This window comes from Pelophylax lessonae, assembly GCF_965119305.1.
Source record: "Pelophylax lessonae genome assembly, chromosome: 6".
Lineage (NCBI taxonomy): Eukaryota > Metazoa > Chordata > Amphibia > Anura > Ranidae > Pelophylax > Pelophylax lessonae.
Genome location: NC_138773.1, coordinates 11,144,244 through 11,163,889, shown reverse-complemented (window position 1 = coordinate 11,163,889; position 19,646 = coordinate 11,144,244). Strand labels below are relative to the sequence as shown.

The 19,646-nt window shown below is 45.6% G+C and overlaps 1 protein-coding gene across 1 annotated transcript in view; it reads left to right on the top strand.

Annotated features, from left to right (window-relative positions):
- Positions 1-3,397: 3,397 nt before the first annotated feature.
- Positions 3,398-19,646, top strand: part of LOC309557621 (uncharacterized protein) — a gene marked incomplete at its 3' end in the record, with an annotated part of 62,573 nt that continues 46,324 nt past the window's right edge. The window contains exons 1-3 of the mRNA XM_082260412.1: positions 3,398-3,727; positions 7,895-8,143; positions 15,080-15,478. Coding sequence (XP_082116538.1) covers positions 3,436-3,727; positions 7,895-8,143; positions 15,080-15,478 — 940 coding nt within the window. The 5' untranslated portion in view covers positions 3,398-3,435. The remainder of the gene's footprint in view (positions 3,728-7,894; positions 8,144-15,079; positions 15,479-19,646) is intronic.

Here is a 19,646-nt window from a genome sequence, read left to right as displayed (position 1 = left end):
GTAGTATATATTGATTATTTTGGTAACACACCTGTCTATGCACACAGGTAACACTTTATACCTGCTGGTCAGGTCCACCCACCTAGATATTCATGCAATCTCTCATTGTTGATGTTGGACTTTGGTCTGCAGCTCATGTCCACTCCAGCTGTGTGTGTGTTTGCCCCATATTGGCGCCGTATGTCGCTGCTCCAACAGGACAAGCTAAGGTTGGTAATCTGCATGATGAAGTAGGGACTGGCGGGAGAGGGGTCCCATTGATGCCGCTGCTCAGCTTGAACATGTATTGCAATTTATCCTATGTAAGAATCCCCATGTTATAGGTTAGAGATTGCTATGAATGGGTTAATAAGTGGTGACACCTCTCCAGTATCTCAGGTGTGGTGTATACAGAGATATTCAGGACCTGAACCCTCCGATCTCCATTTCTTCTACATGGTGCAGGTCAGTCAATAACCGAGCAGGATTATGTGCTTTTCTTTGATATAAGATATTCTCACTGTGCTGTACCCCCCTGTTTTATTGGTTTGAGAACACACATGGCTGCATGCACAGGTGGTTGCTGCTGCTGTCCACCCTCCTAAAGTTTGTTTGCGCACGCGTATGTGTGTGTGTGTATATATATGTATATATATATATATATATATATATATATATATATATATATTTAACCGGATCGTGAGGAAACGCATTTCTGGCACCTCCAGCACTGAATGTATGTAATAGTAAGGGGTGTGCTGGTGGGTCTTTTTAATGCTGGCTGCTGGGGGATCTATTGTTACTGGCGGGGATCTGTTTTTGTATGAGGGTCTATTGTTGCTGGTGGGGGAAATAGTGTTGCTGACGGGTCTTATGTTGCTGGTAGGGATCTACTTTTGAGGGAGAAGTCAATTGTTGCTGGCTGCTGGGGGTCTGTTGTTGCTTGCTGCTGAGGGGGGATCTGTTGTTGCTGGCTGCTGAGGGGGGGATCTGTTGTTGCTGGCTGCTGAGGGGGGGGGATCTGTTGTTGCTGGCAGAGGGGGGGGTCTGTTGTTGCTGGCTGCTGAGGGGGGGGTCTGTTGTTGCTGGCTGCTGAGGGGGGGGGGGTCTGTTGTTGCTGGCTGCTGAGGGGGGGGGGGTCTGTTGTTGCTGGCTGCTGAGGGGGGGGGGGGTCTGTTGTTGCTGGCTGCTGAGGGGGGGGGTCTGTTGTTGCTGGCTGCTGAGGGGGGGGGTCTGTTGTTGCTGGATGCTGAGAGGGGGGGGGGGTCTGTTGTTGCTGGCTGCTGAGGGGGGGGGGGTCTTTACCCTGATCTCCCCCCCCCCAGAGAGCAAGGCTCCTGACAGGGACTGAGGTACTCACTGGTCCACCTAGTGGAAACCAGGAGGAGCCCGTTCTCTGGGAGGTCTGCCGAAACAGATCAACCCCAAGACAGTACTAGATGGGACTCCCCCAAACAGAGACCCCATCAGAGAGGGCGAATCAAGCCAGGAAGCCATAGCCACCCCCCTCCCAAGACTTTCAGGGCAGGCCCGAGGACTGACACTCTACTAATCAAACTGTGAATAAAGTGTAACAAACACATAAGGGTGGGGGAAGGGAAGTGGAGAAGTGCATTAGTGCCATGGTGCAATACTACAGCAGGCCTTCTGCCCAGGAATAAAAAAATTTCTCTGGTCCCGGCCAAAAGGCTCCACCCCGAGTCCGGTGCGGAAAAAGTGTGATAAAGGGTGACCGGTATGGGAGCCGAAGGGGTTACACCAGAACATTAATAATTAACCACTTGCCGACCAGCCTCTGTTGGTTTTACCGCAGCAGGTCGGCTCTGTCCCATGAAATGATGTAACTGCCCACAGGGGGAGCCAATCAGCGGGTCCGGCAGACGCGGTCATTTTACATGAAGACAGAACAGCGGTCTGCCAAAGTAAACACGACACACCGCTGCTCTGTCAGCAATGAGCACAGGGATCCTCATATTTAGGAACAAAGGTCTCTGTGTTCGTCTATTGAGCCCACCCCCCACACAGTTATAAAGCACCCCCTAGGGACACACTTAACCATTTGATCGCCCCTGGTGTTAACCCCTTCCCTGCCAGTGTCATTTTTACAGTAACAGTGCATATTTTTAGCACCGATTACTGTAGTGATGTCACTGGTCCCCCCAAAAGTGTTAAAAATGTCAGTAAGGGGTTCGATCTGTCCGCCGCAATGTCGCAGTCCCGCAAGAAAAAACGAAAAAAAAATAAAAATAAACGCGTTACTAGTAAAAAAATAATGGCCTAAAATGATGAAAACATTTTATTTATTTATATATATATAATGTTTTCATCATTTTAGGCCAGTTTGTAATCTGCTACATGTTTTTGGTAAAAAAAAAAATCCTAATAAGCGTATATATAGATTGGTTTGCACAAAAAAAATAGCACCTACAAACTATGGAATATTTTTGATCTCCTCTGCGGTTTTATTTTTTGCACTATAAACAAAAAGAAAAAAAAAAAAAAAAGAAGAATAGCGACAATTCTGAACAAATAAATAAATATAAATACTTTCTGCTATAAAACATTCCCAATAAAAATGTTATAATATATTTTTTTTTTATTAGGAATGTTTTATAGCAGAAAGTATTTATATTTATTTATTTTTTCAGAATTGTCGCTATTCTTCTTCTTCTTTTTTTTTTTCTTTTTCTTTTTGTTTATAGTGCAAAAAATAAAACCGCAGAGGAGATCAAAAATATTCCATAGTTTGTAGGTGCTATTACCAATCTATATACGCTTATTAGGTTTTTTTTTTTTTTTTCACCAAAAAATATGTAGCGGAATACATATTGGCCTAAATTGATGAAAACATTTTATTTTTTTTTGGATGTGTTTTATAGCAGAAATAAAAAAAAAAAAAATATATATATATATATATATATATATATATATATATATATATATATATATATATTTATTTTTTTGTGTAAAAAATATATACCCCACAGGTGATCAAATACCATGAAAAGAAAGCTCTGTTTGAGGGGAAAAAAAGGACATCGATTTTATTTGGGTGCAGCGTCGCACCTTGTCAGTTAAAACAACGCAGTGTTGCCTTGCCTGGACCCCCCACCCCCCCCCCCTCCCCTTATATTGTGCAGTGAGACTCCGCCTCCTCTTCCTGTCCCTGCAGCAGAGGAAGATTTTCAGTAACCATCTGAGAAAAAAAAAAATTCTCTGGTCGCAGATTTATGACCCCCCCCCCCAGCCATGAAGGGGTTAATCTCCCCCCCCCCCCCCCGCCCCAGCCAATGATTGTCGCACACAGAGCAGTTTCAGCATTTCCTGAGCATTGTAATATGTGACTGTCTGATCTCCCCCCCCCCCCCCCAGCCAATGATTGCTGCAACTGCACTGTGTGCGACATTTCCTGAGCCTTGTAATATGTGACTGTCTGATCTCCCCCCAGGCTCAGCGATGGTTCTGTACAGGAAAGTATTGGTGGGGATTTTCTCCCGGGAGTCGGAGGAGACGTATCGCTGGCTCACCAATCTTCTCATATCCAAGCAGTTCCGCTCCGCGGTCCAAGATGTCCGCCCGGTCCTCATCTCCAACACCGTGAGTGGTCACTCCACTCAGCTGGCCCAGGAGATCAGCAAATGTAACTTCGCCATTCTCTATCACAGCAAGAAGAGAGGACGCCTGAACATCACCAACGTCACCGACTCCCTCTACGACCAGGAGCTGCAACACCTTTCCCGCACACTGGGTGAGACCACCGAGGAGTGATACTGTGCACAGTCCATACATACAGAATAAGAACAGATACCGAGAATTACAGCCAGGGAAGTAATACTGTGCACGGTCCATACATACAGAATAAGAACAGATACCGAGAATTACAGCCAGGGAAGTGCTACTGTGCACAGTCCATACATACAGAATAAGAACAGATACTGAGAATTGTAGTGAGGGAAGTGCTACTGTGCACAGTCCGTATATACAGAATAAGAACAGATACTGGGAATTACAGCCAGGGAAGTGATACTGTGCAGAGTCCATACATACAGAATAAGAACAGATACTGAGAATTATAGTGAGGGAAGTGCTACTGTGCACAGTCCGTATATACAGAATAAGAACAGATACCGAGAATTACAGCCAGGGAAGTGATACTGGGCAGAGTCAATATATACAGAATACGAGAAGATACTGAGAATTACAATATGGGAAGTGATACTGTGCAGAGTTCATTCATAATAATAACAGATACTGAGAATTACAGTGAGGAAAGTGGTACTGTGCAGAGTCCATACTTACAGAATAAGAGCAGATACAGAGAATTACACCCGGCATACAGGACAAAAGAAGTTATACTATGCAGAGTCCAATATAGTAAAGAATAGGAACCGATACTGAGAATTGCAGTGAGGGAAGTGGTACTGTGCAGAGTCTATAGATAAAGAATAAGAACATATACTGAGAATTACACACGGCATACAGGAAGGGAGTATTAGATTGAAAAGCGGAAGTATAAAGTGAGAAATGTTATCAGGGTTCCATGTGTCAGTTATCCGCTAACTGTCATTCTCTCTCTCTTTATCTCTCTGCTGCACACTCAGAATTCTATGGATACAATGATAGAGAATAATTCTCTCTCCCTCTCTCATTTACAGAGAAACATTGATCAGAGGAGATAGAGAGATACAAAGTAACATTGTTTATAAACATTGATCAGACAGATGATGGAGAGATACAAAGTAACATTGTTTATAAACATTGATCAGACAGGAGATAGCGAGATACAAAGTGACATTGAAAAAAATAAAAATGTGGTAATAAACCAACTACCCACGCCAAGGAAATTGAGTAGAATAAATAGTGAATATTAAAAATGATAAATTATTTAGCTAATTATAGCTAAATAAAGGATTGCCCTCAACTAAAACACTAATGTGCACACAAATTGTGTCAAATGTAGACAAATCTAACGTGATAGAGAGATACAAAGTAACATTGTTTATAAACATTGATCAGAGGAGATAGAGAGATACAAAGTAACATTGTTTATAAACATTGATCAGAGGAGATAGAGAGATACAAAGTAACATTGTTTATAAACATTGATCAGACAGGAGATAGAGATACAAAGTAACATTGATCAGAGGAGATAGAGATACAAAGTAACATTTATAACCATTGATCAGATGGTAGATAGAGAGATACAAAGTAACATTGTTTATAAACATTGATCAGACAGGAGATAGAAAAATACAAAGTAACATTGTTTAAAAAACATTGATCAGACAGGAGATGGAGAGATACAAAGTAACATTATTTATAAACATTGATCAAACAGGAGAAAGAGAGATACAAAGTAACATTATTTATAAACACTGATCAGACCGGAGATAGAGAGATACAAAGTAACATTATTTATAAACATTGATCAGACGGGAGATAAGAGAGATACAAAGTAACATTGTTTATAAACATTGATCAGACGGGAGATAGAGAGATACAAAGTAATCAAATGTATGCAGTCTTTGTATGCAAGATGCAATTTAAAAGTGTGCTTGTAGTGGGAGTGGCGGCTCTGTGGAGTTGATAGTTGGAAGGGAGAGATATAATTGGTCAGTAAGAGTTAGCAGAGCTGCAGATTCAAAGTCGTTTTGTCACCCTCCTTTTATAGGACGGTCATGGGGGGGGGGGGGGGGCACCAAAGCTAGAGTGATCATCACCTGTTTCTGTGTTTCAGCTGAAGGTTTAGCCATCTGGTGGACTTTGATGTGATGATCTGTAAGATGTTATCCAATGTTCACCATTTCATGGGAATTCAGTAGTTTCCTTCAGAGTCTGCTAACCAACACCAAACCTTATTAAGATTATTTGCTGCCTGCTGGGAGAACATGGAATAGGAAGTTTCTCAGTGGCCCCTGACATTGGTTTGAAGGTTTTACTGTTGTGTGTGATCATCTTTCAAGCAATGCCAGCCCATTGAGAGGTTTTGGTGACGATCCATGTACCTTGACATTGGTCACTTATACTCGCGGGAGGCCATTTTCCTATATGATATTGAGGGGTTGTTTTAGTAACTCACATTGCATTCATAGGCTTACAGTTATTGTTGAGTAGAAAAGCCTGTACCCTGGCCAGCATGGTGCAGAGAAGGAACCTTGCTTTTTATGTGAATGCAGAGGTCCAATACACCCCCCCCCCCTTTTTCCTACTGTGGCAGAACCCTTCAATCAGCAGAGAGTATGATCATTTCTGATTATAGTTTTATAGCACTGAAGCAGCAAGTGGTGCTTCAGACCTCTGCAGGGAGACGGCTGCTTTCACATCGAGTACAAGCGTCCTTATCTACAGAATGCTGGCAGGGGACAGGCTTTTCTACTCTACTTTCTCAAAAAAAATAAAAATCAACTGCTGTAGACCACATGACCAATGTCTAGGCTCTAGTCACATGACTCAAGCTGGAGGCAGCTCATTTTCCTACATTCAAGGCATGACGTTTATTTTTTATCTATTATTATTATTATTATTATTATTATTATTATTATTATTATTATTATTATTATTTTATTATTTATATTTTATTTTATTTTATTTTTATTTTTTGGAGGGCAGCGACAGCCTGTAGAAAAGTCTGGACCCTTTGTGTGCATAAGCAGTGTTATCTCTGCAGTGGTCCAACATGCCCCCAGCCCCTTATTGAATCAGAGCCTTCCAATAAGCATAGAGCATGAGATCCTATGATAGCAGTGCTGTAAGACTGACTTTGTGGTGGGCTTGTTGAAGCTCAGCATTGGATACCACTGCTTCCACCCAGAACAAGGGTCCTCCTCTGCAGCATGCTGGCAGGGGGAAAGGCTTTTCTACTCTACTTTCTCGAACAAAATCAACTGGTGAAGACCACATGACCAATGTCTAGGCTCTAGTCACATGACTCAAGCTGGAGGCAGCTCATTTTCCTACATTTAAAGGCATGAAGTTTATTTTATTTATTATTATTATTATTATTATTATTTATATATGTTTTTTATTTATTTATTTTTTTTGGAGGGAAGCTACAGCCTGTAGAAAAGTCTGTCTCGGAGAAGGACCCTTTCTGTGCATAAGCAGTGTTCTCTCTGCAGAGGTCCAACATGCCCCCAGCCCCCCATTCAATCAGAGCCTTCCAATAAGCATAGAGAATGAGATCCTATGATAGCAGTGCTGTAAGTCTGACTTTGTGGTGGGCTTATTGAAGCTCAGCATGGATACCACTGCTTCCACACAGAACAAGGGTCCTTCTCTGCAGCATGCTGGAATGGGGCCGGCTTTTCTATGCTTCCTGGGTAAAAAAAATTGTAAGACTCTACACATATTTAATTTTTAGGCACCTGGAATGTATTTGGTTGATTTGAACTGAAGGTTTATTTAAAGGAAGTATGGCACAAAGTTTTTGGCTGTACTTCTCCCATGGATCACCAGGAGTACAATTCCTTCAGCCCTCCTGTGACCATTTTCAACCAACAGTGCTTGCTGTTGGCTGACTTCACAAAGCCGGTCCAGGCTGTGAAAAGATCCTGATAATATGGTTCGGATCTACCCAGAAGCCTGGCTCAGCCTCTTAGCGATCCGCCAACAGCCTGAGCCACGTCATTCCACCCCCCCCCCCCCTCCATAGCCCAGCCCACCAGTGAGTGCTGGAGGGGAGACCAGAGAGTTGCTGACTAAAAGTCATGACTCTGCTCAGAATGGAGGGGGGGGGGGGGATAAGTGATCAGTGGTATTTGATCGCCCAGTTCTCACTGCGGCGACAGCTGGGGACAGATGCAGCATCTCCTTTGATTTTTTTTAAACCCCAAACTTAGTAGATTTAAACTCTCATTGGACAACATTCAGTTTGTTGCGTGTGCTGTGTTTTCATAGACCATCTCATTACCTCCAGGAAGAGAGCGGGTCATCGTTCTGGTGGATGACGTGGACACTGACAACTCGGAGGTCTACAACCACATACTCCATGATCAACCACTAATTAATCAGCTTTCGGGGTTGTTAATCGTCATGAATATAGATGAGAAGAGTCTGTATGACTACAGTGAAAGGGGCGGGACCTCAGACAACCGTACCTATCAACAGGGCATGGCGATCCGATCCACCAATAACATAGAGAAGATTAAGTCAAAAATAATGAAAGGTAAGGATGTATTCATTTGATTGCCTGGAGCTTCCAATTTTTTTCATGGTCTCCGCAAGATTGGCAAGAGGTCCAACTTTTAAATTTTCTCAGCCAGTAACTGTTAAGTTATCACATTTACACCGGCAGAGGGTACAATATAATTCAGGACAGGAGGGCTAGGAGGGCCCTGCTCATAGGAGCTTACAATCTAAAAGGGATGGGCAGGTGATACAAAAGGTAATCACTGTGGTGGGATGAGTTGATGGAGAAAGTATAGGTATAGTCATTAAATGGAGGCAGGATAGGCTTCCCTGCAGAGATAACCAGGAATCACCTACAGGCAGTAGGGGTGTACTCACTTTTGTTGCCAGCGGTTTAGACATTATTGGCTGTGTGTTGAGTTATTTTGAGGGGACAGTAAATTTACACTGTTATACAAGCTGTACACTCACTACTTTACATTGTAGCAAAGTCTCATTTCTTCAGTGTTGTCACATGAAAAGATAGAATAAAATATTTACAAAAATGTGAGGGGTGTACTTACTTTCGTGAGATACAGTATTTTGGTGAGCACTATACAGAGGCGGGAAGTGAAAATAATTAATGAATAAATTATTCCTCATTGTGAAATGTTTGTAAATGATTTCTAGATCATGGACTGACTCCTCCTTTTTTTTTTTTTTCTTCTTTTACAGCACAAGAGATAAATGTGGTAAGTAGACAAGAGGATCTTATATATCTGTGCATATACATGTCTCTGTGTGTGTGTTTATGTATGTGTGTGTATAAATAGTATGTGTGTGTATATGTGTGTGTATGTGTGTGTGTGTGTGTGTGTGTGTGTATGTATGTATAAATAGTATGTGTGTGTATATGTATGTGTGTGTGTGTGTGTGTGTATGTATGTATAAATAGTATGTGTGTGTATATGTATGTGTGTGTGTGTGTGTGTGTATGTATGTATAAATAGTATGTGTGTGTGTGTATGTATGTGTGTGTGTGTATATATATATATATATATATATATATATTACACATGCGGTGCTGTGAAAAACTATTTGCCCCTTCCTGATTATTTATTTATTTATTTTTTTATCCTTCCTGATTTTTTTTTTTTTTTTTTTTATATTTCTTACACTTTAACAACTTGCTTACTGGGCACTTATACCCCCTTCCTGCCCAGGCCAAGTTTCAGATTTCAGTGCTGTCACACTTTGAATGACAATTGCAACACTGTACCCATATGACATTTTTTATAATTGTTTTCACACATAGAGCTTTATTTTGGTAGTATTTAACCACTTTACCACTAGAGGATTTTGCTGTCTTACGTCTGCCCACTTTTTGCGAATCGGCGCTGTGCGACTTTAACTGACAAGTGCGCGGTCACCACCCCAAACGGAATTTATGTCCTTTTTTTCCCACAAACAGAGCTTTCTTTTGGTGGTATTTGATCACCTGTGCGATTTTTACTTTTTGCGCTATAAACAAAAAAAGAGCGTAAATTTTGAAAAAATAATATTTTTCACATTTTTTTTTACATGAAATTCCCCCCAAAAAAATGTAAAAATCAAAATTCTTTTACATTTTTGGCCAATTTGTTTTCTGCTACCTATGTTTGGTAAAAAAATTCACAATAAGCGTATTTTGATTGGTTTGCGCAAAAGTTATTGCGTTTACTAACAAAGGGAAAGATTTCTGTCATTTTTGGTGTTTTTTTTGTTTTAACGAGTAATGGCGGCGATCTGCGATATATTTTTTTTTTTGCGGGACTGCGACATTGCGGCGGACAGATCGGACCCTTGACTGACATTTTTGACACTTTTGGGGGTACCAGTGACATTACTGCAGTAATCAGGGCTATATATATGCACGGTTACTGTAAAAATGACACTGGCAGGGAAGGGGTTAATTTTTTTTTTTTTTTATTTTATTGGAGAGGGAGGGGTTAATGTATGCTTGGTGCTTACTGACGTGTGTGGGGGGGGGTGACTGAGTGACACAAGGACAGATCCAGGGTTCAGCTATGCTGAACCCTGCAATCTGACCCTGCCTGTCACTTAGGAGATTCGCCCACTTTGTTTACACAAGCAGGCGGATCTCCACACTAGATCCCCGACGATCGGGGAAGAGCAGCGGCAATCGCCGCTGCTCCTCCCCTGGCCCGACTCCCGCTGTGACTGAATACAGCGGGAGCGAGCCTCCGGCGGCACGCGCGCGCCGCCGAGAAAGGGGAGTGTCTGACGACTTAGTACTACGTCGTCAGACGATAACGAGCCACTTTGCCGCAGTAATATTACTGCAGGCAGACGTAAAGTGGTTAATTACCACATTTTTTTTTTTTCTTCAATTCTTTTCAAATCTGTCTACAATTTTGAAACAACAAAGTTTTTTTGCAAACAGGTAATTTTTTTGCCTTCGCTGATGGGCACTGATAGGTGGCACTGATGGGGCCCTGAAGAGGGGGGACTGATGGGCACTGACAGGCGGCACATAGAGGTGGCACTGATAGGAGGCACTGGTAGGCAGAACTGATGGGTAATAGGTGGCATTGATGGGCACTGATTAGCAGCACTGGAGGGCACTGATCCGCAGCACTAAGGGGGCCGATGTCCCTCTAACAGAAGCTGGTGAATGACTTTCATTTTTCCTTCACGCTGACGGCGTGAGACAAAAAAAGCCAATTACCGGCTTCTGTTTATTTCATTGATCGGCTGTGATTGGCCCCTTGCCCTGATCTGTGTTTAGTCAAGTCCCAAGGACTCAGCGATCCCAGAGCGTGCTGCTTGAGGGGGCATGTGGGCAGCACTAGAGCCGAAAGATGTCCATGTACGCCCTCCTGGCAAAGGAAGCCCGTGCTGTAACCGTCTTTCGGCTATAGCGTGGGCACCAAGTGGTTAAATGATACAGATCATCAAACCAATTTTAATATTACACAAAGATAACCCAAATAAATACAAAGTGCAGTTTTTTAAATGATGATTTTGATTATTAGGGGAAAAAGCTGTCTAAAACTGCCTGGCCCTATGGGAAAACGTAATTGGTTTTTACTAATTGCGGAATACTGCCAGACCAGTTGAATCAAGAAATCGCTTTGTGCACTGGTCCAAATCATTAGGTGGAGGAGGGATTATGGTGTGGGAGTTGTTTTTCAGGGGTTGGGTTTGGCCCCTTAGTTCCAGTGAAGGGAACTCTTAAGGCGTCAGCAAATAAAGACATTTTGGACAATTTCATGCTCCCAACTTTGTGGGAACAGTTTGGGGATGGCCCCTTCATGTTCCAACATGACTGCACACCAGTGCACAAAGTAAGGTTCATAAAGACATGGATGAGCGAGTTTGGGGTGGAGGAACTTGACTGGCTGCACAGAACCCTAACCGCAACCTGATAGAACACCTTTTGGGATGAATTAGAGGGGAGACTGCGAGCCAGGCCTTCTCCAGTGCCTGACCTCACAAATGCCCTTCTGGAAGAATGGTCAAACATTCCCATAGACACACTCCTAAACCTTGTGGACAGCCTTCCCAGAAGAGTTGAAGCTGTTATAGCTGCAAAGGGTGGGCCAACTCAATATTGAACCCTACGGACTAATACTGGGATCCCATTAAAGTTGATGTGTGTGTAAAGGCAGGTGTCCCAATACTTTTGGTAATATGGTGTATTTGTATATGTACATAGGTGTGTGCACATGTGTGTGTATGTGTACATACCATATATGTCAATGTATGCATGTGCATGTATTTGACGCACAGTGGCTAAGTGGTTAGCTCTTCTACCTAGTAGCACTAGGGTTGTCGAACCAAAGCCTAACCACAGCACTACCTGCATGGTAGTGCCTCCGGTTTCCTCACACACTTCAAAGACACCTCCTATACAGGTGTCACAGGAAATGAGGGAAAATCTCCTTGATGTGGTCACAGACAGGAAAAAAAAAAAAGGGAGTTGGAAATATTTATACATCTTCACTCTTTTGTAGATGAGCACTCTAGTTCTTAAATTCTGTTATAGTTTGTAGTTACAATTCCATACCTGACATGTGTATGTAGCACCCTACAGGTAGGTGCTAGGTAAATGTATAGTGGCCTTGTCTGCCCAACAGCAGGTCTGTGATTTATTAGACAGGGTGTCAGGCAGGGCCGGATTAAGAGCATCATGGGCTTGGTGCTGAGGATTTTGAAGGGCCTTAAGGGCCGTGCCTTGGCATGCACCCAGAGGAGGAAGGGTGCAGCCATGCATGCCTAATTCAACATGGGATGCTGTCTCTGAAGCCCATAAACACATCCATGCATCGGCAACTGTCCCTCCTTGTCCGGCCTTCGTGCTGTGTGGGGAGGTTCTGAGGGTGCTGCCTGGGGAAGCGAGCATAGAAGCCAGACTTCTGTGTTTACAAGTGACAGAAGTGCGGTAACAGTGAATATGGCCAACCCGGGGCCTATATAAAGGTAGGGGCCTGGAGCTGCAGCTCCAATAGCCCCTACATTAATCTGGCCCTGGTGTCAGGGCTTCCTGATGTGCCTGCTGAGGGGAGAAGTATCCCCACTGACTCCTGTGAGAGGCTTCTCATAGGGCAGTGTGGGAAGCCCAATCAGGGGACACATCCCAGCTTGTAACTAACCCAGAAGACAGATTATGTTGCAAAGAATTCTGGGAGTGGGTATAAGTTTGGGGGGAAGTGCGTGGCATGGTGTCTTTGGCGGGAGCAGAGTCCCAGGAAGGAGAGTGCGGCTGTCTCTCCTCCTGTCTGGGGAAGGTGGATGTCTCGGGGTGTGTCCAGAGTGTCCAGAGTGTGATCCGGTGTGCTGAGAGCCTGCGGAGAGAGAGAGAGGGGTCCAGTCCCAGGAAAGCCTACACAGGTCGTGAGTACTGCGGATTGCCCCTGGGGGGTCTGCCTGAAGTTAGAGGGGACCACTCCGGAAGAGGTTCTAGGATCCAGTGTCAGCTAGCTGTAAAGGGGGTACCTAGGTTGAGGACCCTGAAGTTACAAAGGGGGTGCATAGTCAGTGGACCCTGAAGAGTTCAAGTCCAAGGGGGCACCTGCAGTTGGGCCCTGAATTGTACAGAGTGTGTGTTAGTTGTCTGCATAGCTAAACAGAGTTCTACTTCATACTACCTCAAGCTGGCCAAAACGGAGGACAGTATTCAGCGAATTACACATTCAGACAGAGTCAGGAGTTCTAAAGTACTCAGTCCAGGCTCTTTTGGACTAAAAGTCGAGGATTCAGCACTTCTGTGTTCATCAAGGTATTCTCAGCGTTAGTGAGCGTTGGCTGGCGTTGAGGAAGCGCCAATGGGCATTTTTCAAGGATAAAGTCCCAATTGTGTATATTTAAGCCTCAAGGAGTATCCCACTCATTCCCTTCTCCTATCCCCTACAACAGGGGTCTCCTAATATTTTAAATAAAGGGCCAGTTTATTATCCTTCAGATGGGCCGGATTGTGGCCCGCAGGGGCAGTAAATGTCCCGGGCTTGGCATCAATGAGAATAAATATGGCCTCCGGTTTGGTGGTCAATAGGAGAAAGGAGCAGTGCCCCTATTAGTAGGGGGAATAGTATACCATCATTAGTATCGGTGGAAGAATTTTTAGAATAGTGCCTCATATCAGTAGGAGGAATAGTGCCTCAAGGGCCAGATAAAGACTAGCAAAGGGCCACAGTTTGGAGACCCCTGCCCTACAAAATCAATAAAAAAAACACAAACAAAGATGCCGGAGTTGCCGCTGCTTCTGTTGTCACACCCAGGGTCACAGCTCACATGGGCTGGGGAAAGTACCGGTATTAATGGCAGACCCACATCAGGCCACAGGCCTGGAAACCTTGCTACAGGTAGGAGGAGAGAGGGGAAGAGGAATCATTCAGCTCTTTGTATATTTTGAGCTTCATATATTTCATCCATGTCCTCACCTGTGTCTTGTCTTTGATTTGCAGCCTCTCGTACTCTTGCTTGGTTTTGTGCTAATAGTGGTCATTATCATCGTTATAACCGTCATCATTGAGGTCAAGAAATGAAGATTTTGAACCCCCCATAGACGTCTCCTCTTGAGTTGCTGGCTTCATACTGGTTTTGGATGGTGACCATGACCACACTATGGCTTCAAAAGCAAACTTAGCTTCCTCAAGTGGATCTGCAAGAACTTTCCAAATCTTTCCTGCTGCACTATAGAGTTTTTTTATTATAACATGAAGAAAGTGCCTTTTATGTCCTCTCATTACTGTAGGTGACCTCATGGGAATTTCTGACAATGATGCACCAAAAAATGGGTTAGCTTCAAGCAGAACTTTGGGAAGTCAGCTTAATCCTGGCTAAAAAAACTGTGTATGTGAGCTTTCCCACTGAACAATGGAGGTAAAGAAATTATATTTTTGGACCCCCATGGATGTCTCCTCTTGAATTGCTGGCTTTGACCTGATTTTGGATGATGACTACAGACTGGCTTTAAAAGCAAACTTAGATTCCACAAGAAGACCTGCAAGAACGTTCCAAATATTTCCTCCTCCGCTACAGAGTTTAATATTATAACCTAAAGAAAGTATCTTTTCATGTCCTCATATCACTGCGGGTGACCTCATGAGAACTTCTGACACTGTTAGACCAAGAAGTGGGTCAGCTTCAAGCAGAACTCTGGAAATTCAGCCTAATCTTGGCTAAAAACTGTGTGAGCTTTCTCACTAAACAATTCGGTTTTTTTTTCTGTTCAGCCAGTATTGTGATGACCCAGGCAGCCCTGCCAGACACCACAGCCAGGTCTTCAACCACCACTGCAGCTGAGAAATACACTTAGAACTTACTGTAGCCTGCTGTCCATGCATTGCTACTTTTTTTGTCTTTGTCCTTGCTGCTGCTTCTCCATCCCTCTGTAGGAATGCTGCCACTCAGGAAGCTCATGTAAAATAGGACTTTGGGTTCTTATACAAACTGTTATTATTATTTTATTTTCTTTGAATCCTCCCTCCAGCCTTCCCTTTAGTCTGTTCCAGTTGTACCGGCTCCTCTCCTGGACTGAAATGGCTTGCTTTGATTTCACTTCACACTGTGAGCTTCTCACAATTTGTATTAGAAGCTGCCAAAAGTCAGATAGAGCCCATGTTCTGCCGAGAAACTCCACCTGCCCGAGAAACTCCACCTGCCCGAGAAACTCCACCTGCCCGAGAAACTCCACCTGCCCGAGAAACTCCACCTGCCCGAGAAACTCCACCTGCCCGAGAAACTCCCGACTTGCCGAGAAACTCCCGACTTGCCGAGAACCCCCGACTTGCCGAGAACCCCCGACTTGCCGCGAACCCCCGACTTGCCGAGAACCCCCAACTTGCCGAGAACTGCCACCTGGCCGAGAACTCCACCTTTGTTACTTCCAGTGAGTGTACACCAGGAATAATTGAAAATTTCGACCAGTTGGTGTTTTCACAGAACCCTGACAGCCTTTACACTCCAGTACACGCTATAATGAGTGGACATTGCTAGTCCGCCCACTAGTTGTCGCCTTGGAGGTGGCCATGTTTTTGGTTACCAGCAGGTGGACTAAATGTCCACTCCTCATAGTGTACAGGAGTGTATACACTGCCGCTTGTTCTGTCAAAACACCAAGTTGTCGAAATGTCCATTTATTCATAATGTACAATCACCGGAAGGGACGTCATTGGAATTTTCGGTAGAACACCCACCTCGATTTCTGGCTGGAGGACCTCCACCATAATCTATCTCACAGGTGTCAAACACAAGGCCCGCAGGCCGATTCTGGCCCTCCAGGCCCTTTCATGTGGCCCTTGCACCTCTCCTGCAGCTGCTGTATCTCCCTTATCTCTGCCCCTATATGGCAACAGAGAGGACAGAACTCCTCTGCCAGATTCTGTGCTTCCCCCTGCAGCTGTGGAGAGGACCACCCCCCCCCCAAACTCAGCAGTTGGCAGCAGAGAGGGGGACACAAAGCCTCCTACAGATCCTACACCTCTCTGTGCAGCTGCAGCACCCCCTCCTCTCCACCTCCACTGGTCTCAGCATTCAGCAGACTCCAGCCCTCCTCCCCTCCTCCAGACCCTACAGTTGCTGCTTCCCAGCTCTGTCTCTAGCTTCTTCCCAGCAGCAGCACATGGTAAAGGGGATGCACTGTGATGTAAGGGGGGGGGAGCTCTTAACTTCTGATAGTGGTGGACTACAGATAGCACTGGCCCTCCAGGGTGACCATAATGGTGTTGTGGCCCGTGATGAAATTGAGTTTGACACCCCTGATCTAGCTGTTTCCTCCCCCAGCCTGACTGCCCCTGGCCCCGCCCCTTTTATACATTGGATTTCAGTTCTTTAATCTTGAATGCTCAGCATCACATGTGGGTGATACTTATCTAAATTCAGCCTGTGTAGGAATGCCCACTACTCCAGACTGACACCCACTCATCAAGCAACGTTACACAGATTGTAAAGGCCCGTACACACGTACCGATCGTCGGCATACAAACGTCGGCGGACGAAAGATCTGCCGATTGTACGCGTGTTAGTATGGTGCCTCCGACAGATGTCTGCGCACAATCCGCGGACAAAAGTCTTTCGTGCAAACATGAAAATTTTTGTCTGCGGACACCAGAACGGACGATTGTTCGCCTGTCAGTACAGAATTCGGCCGACAGACCGCAGATTTGCAAGACTGGGCATGCTCAGAAAATTAAAAACACAGGGAAAGTTAACCATTACATGACATCACTTCTGCAGTCAGCTGAAGTCTGCAGACCAAATTCTTGTGCTGTCCTTGTGCTGTCTTTGCACTTTTCAACAGACACCGACATCCCGGGGAGAAAAGAGGAACATTTGTATGCCGACCATCGGTACGTGTGTACGGGGCTTTAGGTTGAAAAAAGACATCAGTCCATCCAGTTCAACCTATGATGTGTGTGTTTGCTTTTAACCGTACATTGTATACCCCTGTATGTTGTACATTGTGTACCCCTGTATGTTGTACATTGTGTACCCCCTGTATGTTGTACATTGTATACCCCTGTGTGTTGTACATTGTATACCCCTGCATGTTGTACATTGTATACCCCTGCATGTTGTACATTGTATACCCCTGCATGTTGTGCATTGTATACCCCTGCATGTTGTGCATTGTATACCCCCTGTATGTTGTGCATTGTATACCCCTGTATGTTGTACATTGTATACCCCTGTATGTTGTGGTCTGACTGAGAGGAGTACTGAGGCAGGGGGCAGTGATATTTTCAGGAAGCTATGTACAGCCCCCTGCTGGCCCCTCCCACAAGCCATGTTTTACCTGCATTTCATAAAGAAGCACAGAGATCGGGTGATGACATCGCTGGGGCTAAAATAGGACCTATGAAAGTGGAAAGGTTTTCTTTAACCACTTCCATACCAGGCCATTGTAAAATGACGCAGGCAGGAAGGGCTCGTCAATCCGGGCGGACATCATATGACGTCCGCCTGCTCTTGCCGCTACTGCGCACCCCAATGAAATTGGCTGTTTACCACGTGATCGGCTGTGTCAATCACAGCTGATCATATGAGCGGCTCCAGCGTGAGCCGCCCGTTCTCTCCTCAATGCGCGGCGAAAGGGGACGAGGCTCGTCCCTCGGACAGAGCCTATCCCCGATCTAGGTAAAGAGCCAATGAAATTGGCTTTTTACCACGTGACCACAGAATGTCAACAGAGAACACGGTAACTAGCTGTCACCGTGTTCTCCTCCTCAGATACTAATCCTGTGTGAGGAGGAGACTGTGGTAACAGCTAGTTACCGATCATAGTGCACCCCAAAAACACACTGATTACCCCCCCAATAAAGAGGACCTGTCACTAGCCCATCAAAGTACCTGTCACTAGCCCATCAAAGTACCTGTCACTAGCCCATCAGAGTAACCCAGTACCTGTCATCAGCCCATCAGGTACTCTGATGACGGGTACTCGGGTATGACTACTTTGAGTACCTGTCATCGGAGTACCCAAGTACCTGTCATCGGAGTACCTGTCACCAGCTCATCAGGTACTCTGATGGCAGGTACTCGGGTACTCTGATGGGCTGGTGACAGGTACTCGGGCAGTGGCGGCTGGTGAAGTTTTAAAATGGTGGGGCGCAAGACCCCGCCCTTCCATTTTGACCCCTCTCATTTCTCAGAAGCCCCACCCCTTATAGACTCCAGCCATTTTGTCCCCTGTATTTTGCTTGCGTGAACAAATTCTCACAATATATACATTCTCACATATTAAGGGGTCCATCAGTACTAGTATATCCCATAATAGGGAACAGGGGCCCTATTATGGGATACCCTGACTGAGAGTGGCACAAACCCCACACAAACCCCTCAAGCACAAACCCCACAGTACAGGCCCCCTAGCACAAACCCCACAATACAGGCCCCCTAGCACAAACCCCACAGCACAGGCCCCCTAGCACTAACCCCACAGCACAGGCCCTCTAGCACAAACCCCACAGTACAGACCCCCTAGCACAAACCCCACAGTACAGGCCCCCTAGCACAAACCCCACAGTACAGGCCCCCTAGCACTAACCCCACAGTACAGGCCCCCTAGCACAAACCCCACAGTACAGGCCCCCTAGCACTAATCCCACAGTACAGGCCCCCTAGCACAAACCCCACAGTACAGACCCCCTAGCACAAACCCCACAGTACAGACCCCCTACCACTAATACCACAGTACAGGCCCCCTAGCACTAATCCAACAGTACAGGCTGGCCCCCTAGCACATATCCCACAGTAAAGGCCCCCTAGCACAAACCCCACCGTACAGACCCCCTAGCACTAATCCCACAGTACAGACCCCCTAGCACAAACCCCACAGTTCAGACCCCCCCAGCACAAACCCCACACAAACCCCTCAAGCACAAACCCCACACAAACCCCTCAAGCCAGAGGCGTAACTACAGGGGTTGCAGGGGTTGCAATTGCTACCGGGCCCCATGCTCCAGGGGGCCCGGTAGCAAACCAGTGGGTGAACTTCCAGGATCGCAAAGGTCACACTTGCGACCGGGCCCTGGCATTGCACCACTGTGGGGAGGCCCCAAGATTGCAGGAAGGGGGCCCACTGCAGAACTTGTGAAAGGATCCTGCTGCGGGACCGTAATAAAAGGCCATGCAACGAGAGTAAAGAGCCTCAGGATTAGTAGGAAGAGCCCTGGCTTGAAGGGAAGGCCAGGGGTCTGGGGGGCCCTTCATGGTTTCTTGCATCGGGGCCCTGAAGGTTCTAGTTACGCCTCTGCCTCAAGCACAAACCCCCTAGCACAAACCCCACAGTACAAGCCCCCTAGCACAAACCCCACAGTACAGGCCCCCTTTTAATGCAGTGACCAGCGTACATGCCCCCTTTCAATGTAGTGACCAGTATACATGCCCCCTTTCAATGCACTGACCAGCGTACATGGTGCCCCCAATGCAGAGATCAGCGTGCGTGCCCCCAATTTAGTGACCAGCATACATGATGCCCCCAATGCAGAGATCAGCGTGCGTGCCCCCTTCATAGCACCAGAATAACTGACTGACAGGACAGTGTGCGGGCCAGGCCC